Source organism: Elephantulus edwardii, unplaced genomic scaffold (genome assembly GCF_000299155.1).
Source record: "Elephantulus edwardii isolate Elephantulus edwardi_28Jun2011 unplaced genomic scaffold, EleEdw1.0 scaffold00172, whole genome shotgun sequence".
Lineage (NCBI taxonomy): Eukaryota > Metazoa > Chordata > Mammalia > Macroscelidea > Macroscelididae > Elephantulus > Elephantulus edwardii.
In genome coordinates this window covers 3,825,449-3,837,862 of record NW_006399922.1, presented here as the reverse complement: position 1 = coordinate 3,837,862, position 12,414 = coordinate 3,825,449, and the positions used below count along the sequence as shown (strand labels likewise).

Below are 12,414 nucleotides of genomic sequence, written 5' to 3'. Positions count from 1 at the left end.
ACAACCTGACCAAAGTATGTTAGACAAAGCCTCAGAATCCTTGCCTCCAAGGAGCAGCCTGATTTAACCCTCTCAAGGATAAATCTGTTTGTTTTCCTAGCAGTCGATGGTATCCTCAATACTATTCTCCAGCACCAAAGTTCAAAGGCATCAATTCTCCTTCTATCCTTCCTAGTCATTGTCCGACTCTCTGATGCATAACAAGTGATTGCAAAGACCATGGCCTGTATTAGACTCACCTTAGTCTCCAGAGAGACACCATTGCTCTTCAGTACTTTGGAAAGGTCCCTAACAACAGACTTTCCCATGGCAATATGTCTTTTAATTTCCTGCCTGCTGGTGCCAAGCATGTTGACTGTGGAGCCAAGCAAACTAATCCTGTGAACAATCTCAATCTCTTCACCATCCATCCTGATGCTGCCAATTGGTCCAGTTATGAGAACCTTTGTCTTCTTGACATTGAGCCTCAATCCATATTGGAGGCTGCACTCCTTGACCCTCTGCAGCAAGCACTTCAGGTCCTACTCGATTTCAGCAAACAGGGTTGTGTCATCTGCATAACACAGATTGTTGATAGATCTTCCACCAATCTTGACCCCACATTTCTCCTTATAGAGCCCAGCCTCCAGATAATCTGTTCTGCATACAGGTTGAAAAGGTATGGAGACAGGACACATCCCTGGTGTACGCCCTTCCCAATTTTGAAGCATGCAGTGTTTCCTTGCTCTGTTTTGATGACTGTCTCTTAGTCCAAGTATAGGTTTCGCATTAGCACGATCAAACATTACTATAAGAAACAAAAAGAGACCTAGAGATATGGAAGTACGTGCTCATGGACAGGAAAACTCAACATTGTGAAAAGGATGGTTCTACCAAAGACAATCTACACGTGCAATGCAATCCCAATGCAATTACCAATTCAATTAGTCAACAAGATGGAAAAGGCAATTTCCAACTTTATCTGGAATAGAAAGAGACCCCAAATAAGCAAAGCACTCCTGAAAAAAGGGAAACAAGTTAGGGGGCACCTCACTCCTGATCTCAAATCCTGCTACACAGCCATGGTGGCCAAGACATCGTTGTACTGGTATAGTGACAGACACATAGATCAATGGAATAGAATTGAGAACCCAGAAATCAGCTCATCTATCTATATTGTCAACTGATTTTTGAAAAGGAGATGAAATCAGTTAAGTGGGGAAATGAAAGCTGCTTTAACAAATAGTGCTGGCAAAATTGGAAAACTATCTGAAGAAAACTCAAGAAGACCCACACCTCACACCATACACAAAAACCAAATCAAAGTGGATTAAATACCTAGGACTAAAACAAGGACTATAAACTTCATCAGAGACAAGTTTGGAAGAATTCTAGAAGCCCGAATCCACAACATGAAGTCTCCCAAGAATCCTAAAATCCCTACAGTCAGGACAGAATAAAATAGATGAATGAAACCTTCTAAGAATCAAATCCCTATGCACATAAAAAAGCTTCTCAAAAAAAAGGAAAAGCCACAGACTGGGAAAAAAATTTGGTAATGACACATCTGATAAGAGACTTACATCTAGAACTTATAGAATACTAAAGCACCACAACAAGGTAAACAATCCAACCTCAAAATGGGCACAGGATATGAACAGACACTTCACCGAAAAGGACTTTCAGATGGTGAGCAAACACATAAAGAAATGTTCCAAATCCCTACCCCTCAGAAAGATGTAAATAAAAACAACTATGAGATATCATCTCACCCCATCAACAGTAACAAAGTTCAACAGAGTAGCAAACAAATGCTGGCGAGGTTGTGGAGAAACTGGAACCCTCATTCACTGTTTGTGGGAGTGTAAAATGGTGCAACCACTATGGAAGGCAGTATTTCGCTTTCTCAAAAATTTGGAAATAGAAATTGACCCGCAATTCCATTGCTGGAAATATACCCTGAAGAAACTAGAACTGCCACCCAAAAAGATATATGCACACCTATGATTACTGCTGTGTTGTTCACAATAGAAAAAAGATGAAAACAACCCAGTGTCCATCAACAAACAAATGGATAGAGAAGCTTTGGTATATTCACATAATGGAATACTAAGCTGCACTGAGGAACAAGGCACTCATAAAATATTACACAAAATGGATGATCCTGGAGGACACTATGCAGAGTGAAATATTTCTGTCACAAAAAGACAAATATGCACAATGCCACTGTTATAAATCAGGACTGGCATGAGCGCTGGGGGAAACTAAGACAAGAGGGAATAAATAATATATACTTTCAGTGAAATAGATGAGAGAAAGAACTATTTAAAAGGAATATATGATTAGATATTTGCATGACAACAGTCCAGAAAAACAAAAACAAAAACAAAACCCAACTGAATAGCAAAGTGGATTGAGGGCAGAGGAGGGAGAGAGGAAATTTTTTTTCCCAAAGATAAAAGCAAACTGGGCGTTCGGGGTAGGGAGGAAAATGTGCAACAATGAATGAATGAAAATCCAAGTTATCTGTAAACTTTTAAGATCTCAATTTTTTTAAAAGTCTAAAAGAAAAAAAAAAGAAAGTAATGAGTGAGCTCTGTTCAGGTAAGAAGCTGTACTGAAATCTCAAAAATAAGAAGTTTGAATCCATCATCTGGTCCACAGGAGAAGGATGAGTAATCTGTGGGATTTACTGTCTCTCAAAACTCACTGGTAGGCTAGTTATGGGTCAGTTCTGACTGCTAGCAGACAACAATAACTAAAAATAAAATGAAGAGGAATAGCTGTTAACAACCATTAATAACTGGAACATATAATATTTCAAGTATGCATTTAGGAAAATTGAACTGTCAAAAATTAAACTGAACCCATAAAGATAATCATTATAGGGATTATAAAAATTAGATGAACTTGCTTGGCCACTTTGAATTAGATAATCATCTGATATACTATGCGAGGAATTGAAAAATAAGGAAGAATGATATTGCATTCATAGTAAAAAAGATCATTTTAAAATCCATTCTAAGCGAATGATAGAGTACTATCCATACATATAAACAGAACTGTCGATACGATACAACTACACCAAAAACTAAAGCGAAGGAAGAGAAAAATCAAGAATTTCTATGAAATAGATTGAATATGCAATAAAAAGTCATTAATAATTATTGGTTGGACTTGGTGACAAGAATGAGGCTTGGTGAACTAGGTGAGAAAAATAGAGAAGATTTTCAAGGATTGAAACATTGACTGCAAAAATGTGCTCAAACATAGCAGAGTTTGTGTGCATAGCATAAGACTTACCAATATTGTGTTCTGCTGTACATAAGGATCTTATCAGTCAAAACTGACTTGATGACATCTAACAATGACAATGTGGGGTTTTTATTTTGTTTGGATTCTTTTATATATTACATAAATTTGTCACACGGTCAACTGCTTTTCCATAGTAAATAAAAGTAAATAATCGTATTCTTTACTTTCAGCCATTATCAGTCCTGGCAGAGACATTACCAATGATTTCTCTTCTTCTGCAGACTCTTCTGAATTTCTGAAAATTTTCTGTCAATGTTACTTACTATTCCAGCCATTCTTCTATAATCTTCAGCATATTATTTTGATGATATTGTTTGATAATTTCCATAGTCTGTTGGATCACCAACTTTTGGGAATGGGAACAAGTATGGATCTCTTCCAGCCACTTGGTCAGGTAACTGTCTTCCAAATTTTTTGGCACAGACTTAGTGAGCACATCCAGGGTTACATCTGTTTGTTGAAATATCTCAATTGATATTCTGTTCATTCCTGGGGGCTTATTGTTGCCAACTCCTTCAGTGCAACTTGAACTTTTTCATCATTACCATTGGTTCTTAATCATATGCTACTTTCAGAAATTGTTCTGTGTTGACCAGTTCTTTTTGGTACAGTGATTCTGTGTGCTTTTTCCATGCTCTTTTGATGTGTTATGCATAATTCAAGGTTTTGTCCAAAGAATTATTCAGTATTACCATTTGAGGCTTGAATGTGGTCTTAAGTTCTTTCACATTCATTTTAGTATTGACAAAAAGTGTTCTTTTGTTTTTATTGACTACCTGTAGCTTCTTGCACATTTCTGTATAATATTTAGCTTTTTCTTCTCAAATTGCCCTCTGAAGTCTTCTATTTAACCTTTTACATCAGCCTTTCTTCCCTTTGTTTTGGCAGCTCCCCCAACCACTTTACATATAGTACAAGTTTCAGAGTCTCTTCTGACATTTAATTTGGTCTTTTCTTTCTTCTTTGTCTTTGTAATGCTGGGTCTTGACTGAAAGCAGAAAATGTCCAAACAATATTTGTATTTTATTGACAACGTAAAGGCATTCACTGTTCCATTATGGTAGATGAAGAAAAACCTTGAAGCTATCAATGATTTAATTTTATTTGGATCTATAATCAGCATGGTAGCAGTAGTCAAGATATTAAAAAAGTTTTCACATTAGCAGCACATATACTAAATTTGAACCAATACAGAGAAGATTAGCATGGCCCCTGTGCAAGGATGACATACAGACTTTTGAAGCGTTCCATATTTTTCAGAGAAGACATTCAGATGGCAAACAGACACATGAAGAAATGCTCTAAATATCTGGCAATAGGAGAGATGCAAATCAAAAGAGGTATGTGGATGTGCAGAGTAAAGGGGGGGTTAATCATTGGGTTGTACAATTTGATGGGGGAGGTAAGGCAAATTGAAAGAATTTGTTCAAATTTGTATTTGAATTTTGTAAGTAAACTAGTAGGGGAAAAAACCCAAGATGAGATACTATCTCACCCCAGTAGCAGTGGCAAAATGTAATAGACGGCAAGCAATAAATGTTGAAGAGGATGTGGAGAGATCAGAACTATCATACACTGGTGATGGGATTGTAAAAAGGTGCAATCACTCTGGAAGGCAGTTTAACATTTCCTCAAAAAGCTGAACATAGAAACTCCGTATGACCCAGATGTTCCATCACTAGGAATATATCCCAATGAAATTAGAACTGAGGCACAAATGGAGATTTGTACACCAATAGCAGCATTATTCATCATTGCAAGAATATGGTAACGGCCAAATGTCCAACCACAACTAAATGGATTGAAAAATTGTGGTATGTTCATATGATAGAATACTTCACAGCATTCAGGAGAAATTATTTAAAAAATACTACATAATTTGGGAGAGATTGGAGAGTATTATGCTGAGTGGACTAATTCAGTCTCATAAGCAAAAATACTGCATAAGACTAGAAGGCAATCAACAACAACAACAACAACAAGACCATTATTGTAAAAATAGAAGGATAACTAGTAAAATGTGTTTGGGAGTCTAAGTTGAGAAGGTGTAGAAGCAGAGGGGTGAGGATGGATAGAGAGGAAATCACAGGGTAACACGATTTAGTGTGTGGAAGAAAGGGGTAAAGGAAATGGAAAAGATCTGAAGGGGACTTGAACAGATGGGACATACTGGGCATAGTGCAATGGAGATTAATTTTATAAAGCACAATGTATGAGAATGATTGTGTGAAATAGAATGTTAATGAAAGAAACTGTTAAACACCCCCCAAAAAACACAACATGTACATTAATGAAACACAATGTATATGAATAATTATATGCATATCAATAAAAAGATGAAAATTTTAAAAAAGAAATAAAAAGATGTTATAAATTGGGAAAATCTGCTGTTAAGGGCCTATTAAAAGTGCTAAGAAGCAAATATGTACATTTTAAAAACAAATACTCCTGATCCAAGTCATGGAATTCTCAATTCCTTTGTATTTATCTGAAAGTTAGGCAATGAAAAAGAAAGAACCAAGTAGAATCAATGTCTTCAAATTGTGTTGATGGAGAGTATTGAATATCCCGTAGACTAACAAAGGAATAAAGCAATCTGTCTTGGAGGAAATTCAACCAGGTTGCTCCTTCCAGAAGAGGGTAATAAAACTTTATCACACATACTTTTGGCATGTTGTCTGGAAGTCTCAGTCCTTGGCAAAAACATCATGCTGTGAATGGTGGAGAGTCAGGAAGACAGCAAGAGTGGAAAACAGGAAGATCCTCCAGGAGATAGATTGACTCTAACAGAAACAATGTGACTCAGTGACTGCAATAATGGTCTTGAGCATGGTGGACTTAGTCGGGATAGTGCAGGATAGGACGATTTTCAAATCTATTGCTCATAGGATTGCTAAGAGTATGGTCAACTTGACAGCACCTAACACAACAATGTGGCTGATTAATTTATAATTTTAGCATCTTTCTGTTACTTTAAGTCCATGAATAAGCTGTCATTCTTCCAAACAGAAGCCCCAGGTGATGTTACTGATTAAAAAAGATCTTTCGTAAACAAGATTCCATGCAACATGACAAAAATTCAGAAGTTCTTGGAAAGAAACCACCAATCCTAATGTCTTCATAACAAAATAAGTCACCTCATATGACAATGTAGGTTAAATGAAGCATAACTTGTCTAACTGCTGTGCAGCTTTCAAAAGCATAGTCACTGCTATTGAATTGGAACCAACTCATAGTTGACCCTTCGTTGAGTTTTTGAAACTGTAAAAAGCACAAGATAAGAGTGCCCATCTTCTTCTCATGGAACTGCTGATGAATTTGAACTTCCAAAGAGGCCTGGCCTTGGAGCTAGCAGTGCAATTCACTATGGACTAGGCCACCAGAGTTCCCTTTCAACAAAGTAAACAGTAATCACATATTTCAAAGATAAACAAGAACATTACTGGTAATGATACATTTTTTTAAAAATTGATATTTTAAGGAAAGTTTATGAAGATAACTATACATTCATTATTGCAAATTTTCCTCCCTGCATGCCTCCAGACCACTTTATTATGCAGCTCTTATTCTGGACTCTTGCCATGCCAATAATACCTAATCATATACTCCTTTCATACAATTCTCTCTCACATACTTTTTAAAAAGAATGAGTTTGTCTTTTGTAATTATAACTTAAAAGGCAGCATAGAAAGGTAACAATGTACTGATTGTTGTTGTTATTAATGTGCCATCGAGTTGCTTGTGCTCATAGCGACCCTATGTACAAAAGCCCTTAACGCTGTTCTATCCTGTGCCAACCTTGCCGTCTCCTACACACTCATTCCCACCATCCTAATCACAGAATCAATCCATCTCATTGAGGGTCTTCCTCTCCTGCGCCCAAACATGATGTCCCTCTCCAAGGACCAGTCCCTCCTTGCAACATGCCCAAAGTATGTCAGATGAAGCTTCAGAATCATTGAATCCAAGGGGAACTCTGGCTTCACCCTCTCCAGGACAAACCTGTTTGTTCTCCTAGCAGTCCATGGTATATTCAACACTCTTCTCCAGCACCACAGCTCAAAGGCATCAATTCCCTTTCTATCATCCCTAGTCACTGTTCAATGCTCTGATTCATAGCAAATACGATTATGTATGCATAGCAAGACTATAGCCTGAATCAGGATCACCTTAGTCTCCAGCCTGATGTCCTTGCTCTTCAGTACTCTTGAGAGGTCTCTCACAGCTGGCTTTCCCAATGCAATTCATCTCTTGGTTTCCTGGTTGCTGGTACCAAGAGTGTTGACTGTGAAGCCAAGTAAACTGAAACTGTTAACTATCTCAGTCTCTTCACCATCCATCCTGATGCTGCCAATTGGCCCAGTGGTGAGAATCTTTGTTTTCTTGATGTTGAGGTTCACTCCATATTGAAGGCTGCAGTCCCTGACCTTCTGCAGGAAGTGCTTCAGGTCCTCCTCAGTTTCAGCAAGCAGGGTTGTGCCATCCACATAACACAGGTTGTTGATTACTCTTCCACCAATCCTGATGCCACATTCCTCTTCGTACAGCCCAGCATCTCGGATGATCTGTTCTGCATACAGGTTGAAAAGGTATGGAGACAAAATACATCCCTGAAGGACTTCCTTCCCAATTTTGAACCATGTAGTGTCTCCTTGCTTTGTTCTGACGACTGCCTCTTGGTCCAAGTGTAGGTTTCACATTAGCACGATCAAATGCTCTGGGATTCCCATTCTTCTCAGAGTCAGACACAGCTTGTTTTGATCCACACAGTCAAATGCCTTTGCATAGTCATTGAAGAACAGATAGACATTCTTCTGGTAGTCTCTGTTTTCTGCCAAGATCCATCTAACATTAGCTATAATATCCGTAGTACCACAACCTCTTCTAAATCTAGTCTGCACATCTGATAGTTCTCTGTTGACATATTGTTCCAAACGTTTTTGGATAATTTTCAGCAGAATCTTGCTTGCATGTGATATGAATGATATTGTTCGATAATTTCCGCACTCTGTTGGGTCACCTTTCTTTGGAATGGGAACAAATATCAATCTTTTCCAGCCAGTTGGCCACCTGGCTGTACTCCAGATTTCAACATAGCACATCCAGGGCAGGGTCTGTCTGTTGAAATAAATCAATTGGTATTTATAAATCAATTGGTCAACTCCCGGAGCCTTGTTTTCTTCCCAATTCCTTCAGAGCAACTTGAACTTCCTCCTTCACATCACCATAGGCTCTTGCTCATATGTTATTTCATGAAAGTTTTCTGTATCAGCCAATCCTTCTGATACAGTGACTGTGTACTCCTTCCATCTTCTTTTGATACTTCCTGGATCATTTAACATTCTACCCAAAGTATCCTTAAGTATTGCCACCCGTGGCTTGAATTTGTTTTTCAACTCCTTCAGCTTAAGAAACTGAGAGAGTTCGGCCCTTTTGATTTTCTGACTTCAGCTCTCTTCACATTTTATTATATTATCTTGCTTTGTCGTCCCGAGCTGACTTTTGAAATTTTCTGTTCAGCTTTGATTTCTTGGTACTTCCTTAAAAAGTAGAAACATGCACAGGCTTGTGTCATCAAACGTTCCAGATGCCAATATGTAATCCTTTAGAGATTTTTACAAGAAATTTCTAGGCCATCTTCTACCTTAATTGGCCACAGGGAACTGGCATCCTATTTAAGGAGCATGCTGCCTCAGGGTGTTTGATGTTGCTGCTGGATGGTTATGCAGATGACTTAAGGAGAAAGAATGCACACTTCTTTGGGAGCAAGAGGCATCTGGGGAGCATTTGGGTAGTAGCCTCACCATGTAAATGATGTTGGTTGGGTGCATAGCTCTAAGGACTCTTTGCCAGGAGGCAGTATGGGCATACCCTTTCATGTTGCCAGATCTATTCATTTTAGTGTGTCTATAAAAAGGATTTCAATTGGCTTGCTCCCTGGTGTCTATTCAGTAGACAAAACTTGATATGATCTGCCTTTTTAAAGCTTTGAAACTTTTTTACTAAGATGTTTTTGCTGCAAGACTTGGACTGCAGGGGAAAAGAGTGAGCAAGGAGATGAGTGAATGAAAAAGCTCAGGTAGGAGAACACAGCACCTAGAGGCCTGTTCAAAAGAGGATGCAGTGATTGTCCTCTAGAACTACATTTCCCAGAAGCGCATGCTCCGCATGAAGGGGCGGAACGGGACCGCCCTCAAAACCGCTCACTGTAAAAAAAAACAAACCAAACTAACAACAAAAACCGCTCACTGTGTGTATAGGATGGTTCTACTTGGTAGGAGGGTAGCCTCAGGCTGCATGCTGGGGGTCGTAGACCCGCATGAGCGTGGTCAGAGCTCCTCTGTGATTGGCTGGATCGGCTCCTCGCCCTTGGTACTATGAAGTAGGTGGGCGGAGTCCCGCTAGATGGTTCTTGTCCAGTGCGCGTGTGCGGCGCCCGGGCCCTGGGCCTTTGTGGGTGGCCGTGGTGTGGGCACCGCCTTCTTGGTCCGCCCCACTGGGCCGGAACGCCCCTCTTTCCTGGAGCACGGCGGGACTGGGGGTGGTGGCTCGAGCCGGTCAGGCACTCAGGCGTGACTCGCCCTTCTATCCGTCTCCTGCACGCTGGCCGGGCTTGAGCTTCAGGCAAAGAAAGGCATGTTTTCCCGAAGGAGCCACGGGGATGTCCGGAAGTCCACCCAGAAGGTGCTGGACCCGAAAAAGGATGTGCTGACTCGCCTCAAGCACCTGCGGGCGCTGCTGGGTGAGCGCCGGCCTGCGGGTCGGGTCGGGTGGCGGGCTTGCACCTGCCGAGAGGGGGTTGCCGCTTGGGCTGTGAGGGCCTTGGCGAATCCGGAGGGCACCCCTGTCCTGGGCCGCCGCCTGCAGTGTGAACTCCGGACGGTATCCAGTGACCTCGCCGGGAGCCCTGAGCTGCCGCCTGCTGTGTCAACTCCCTCGAGAATCCAGTGACCTGGGTGCGGGGCACCATTTCCCGCCCCGCTGCCGACTGCCCCCAGCGCCCTCCAGGTGGTCCCAGTAGGGACGGAGCAGAGTTCCTGCAACTGCTCCCACTTTGGTGTATGTTTTTAGTCTGCAACTGCGACTGAACTACCAGGAAATTTTTACTGTCATCTTCTTTCTTCTTAAGTTTTACTTTCTTTTTGGTTCAGTTGCTGCTATTTCTTTGTGTCTTTGGTGTGAAAGGAAGCCTGTATCCGAAGGAGGGAGGCTTTGCTGCTCTGGGGACGAGCCTGTCTGGTTTTCCCGGGTTGGTGGTGGGGTGCTGGGGCCCAGGTGGGCCTGAAGCTGACCTGCAGAGGAAGTCTACTCTATGGGTTGAAATGCGCCTAGGGTATCCTGTCGCCTGCTGCACCTGTGCAAGCAGCCTGCTGGAGCTGGCTCACAGAAGCTTTGTTGTGTTTTATATTTTCTTTCTTCTTAGTCATAATTTCGTTTAGGCTCAAAACTCCTTTGGTGTAGACATACTTCTGTTTTGTATTTGGGAGATGAAACAAGGCTTCTGATGTTGCCCCTAGACGTCTTTTTGTAAATTCTTAAAATGTGCAAGGATCGCCAGCCGAAGTAGGTCACACAGTCACTATGTGAGAGAATATAGCATAAAGTAATTAATTTTACATGTGAGAATTTAAAATAAAGATCTCATTCATGAGATTAAAAGTTACATATTTACACTCTGAAATGCTGCCAAGAAAATAACCCTCAGAGATCTCATTTTGCTAAGTAAAGTTTTCACGGTTGTGAAAGTTCATTCCTTGAAATGACAGTTTGGTTCTGTTTGGAAAGAAATGCAAATTGGTTACAATAGAGGGGTTCATTTTCAAGATGTTTAAAAGTCAAATGGAGTGTTCTTGATAAGCTGGACTTTCTACCTCCTGAGTAAAATACCCTATACAAGCAGGTGTATTGTGTGAGCTTCTTAGAAGGGACTGATTAAGCACCTACTTGAGGGACTGTTTTGATAAAGGAGACTTGAACATTGTTTTAGATACTTAAATTTATTTTTTTTTGTTACTTTCATCCAGGTCTAGGATTAAATTTGCTACATTTTGTAAAGGCAGAATCAGTTTAAACATAGATAAATTTGGTTTTTTAGATACACACTACATTGTTAGGGTTCTGAGAAAGTAGTAGTTTCCAAGGCTATGTAGTTCGTTTTATCCTAAGGTCTTATTTTGATGTAACGTGTTGAGGAGCTTTGATATTTCCTTAGGTGTGTGCAGGTTTTGGTTAGTGCGTTTGTGTAATAACCCAATTTCCTTTGTTTATTACTGTGATCTTTCTGTGAGCAGATGTTTATGTAAATGGTACCCAAGGATTTCTAACCATGATATTTAATGTAAACTTTAAATTGTCATTTAATGTAAATCAACTATACTGTAAAAACTTAGAAAAATGATACATTAGTGTACTAACACTTATCACAAGCACATATGTATGTGATTGTTTTAGATTACTTAGAAAATCCTTAAACTAAAGGATGGAGAATTAAGCCAAGATCAGGGAAAAGATTTGACAGACTTGAATATGAAATACTCTTATGTTTTCACTATTGTGTTTTATTATCCATATTTCTATAACTGTAAAAGATCTTTCAGTTACGGTAAAAATGTTCTTTATTTCCACCATCACCCCTGAAGTGGTTAGTTTTGTTGTTGTTAGATGCCATATTTTGACTCATAGTGAACCTCTGAACAACAGATCAGAGCTTTGCCCTGCCTTGTGCCATCCTCATGATCTCTGATCAAGTTTATTGTAACAGCCATTGCCAAGTCATCTTTGCTCAGGGTTTTCCTCTTTTCTCCGACTCTCTACTTTCTTAATGTCTTTTTTTCCAAGAACTAGCCTCTCTGAAAATATGCCCAAAGTATGTGAGGCTTGAGGGCCGCAGCGACCGCATAAACAAGGACAGGCGTTTTTCACAGGTACCCAGGATTTCTGGCGGGAGCAAGCCCTTGGAAGCTCTGACAAGCCTGGTCTTGGGCGGAAGTGAGGCTTGAGGGCCTCAGCGACCGCAGATAAGCAAGGACAGGCGTTTTTCACAGGTACCCAGGATTTCCGGTGGGCCTGAGGGCCGCACAGAAGTTCTACAGGACACGTCACCTTCCCTTGGAGACAGCA

The 12,414-nt window shown here is 40.3% G+C and overlaps 1 protein-coding gene across 1 annotated transcript in view; it reads left to right on the top strand.

Annotated features, from left to right (window-relative positions):
* The first annotated feature begins 9,930 nt into the window (after positions 1–9,930).
* RALGAPA2 (Ral GTPase activating protein, alpha subunit 2 (catalytic)) overlaps positions 9,931–12,414 on the top strand; it is a 757,941-nt gene continuing 755,457 nt past the window's right edge. The window contains exon 1 of the mRNA XM_006895663.1: positions 9,931–10,036. Within this exon, the coding sequence (XP_006895725.1) occupies positions 9,931–10,036 (106 nt within the window). The remainder of the gene's footprint in view (positions 10,037–12,414) is intronic.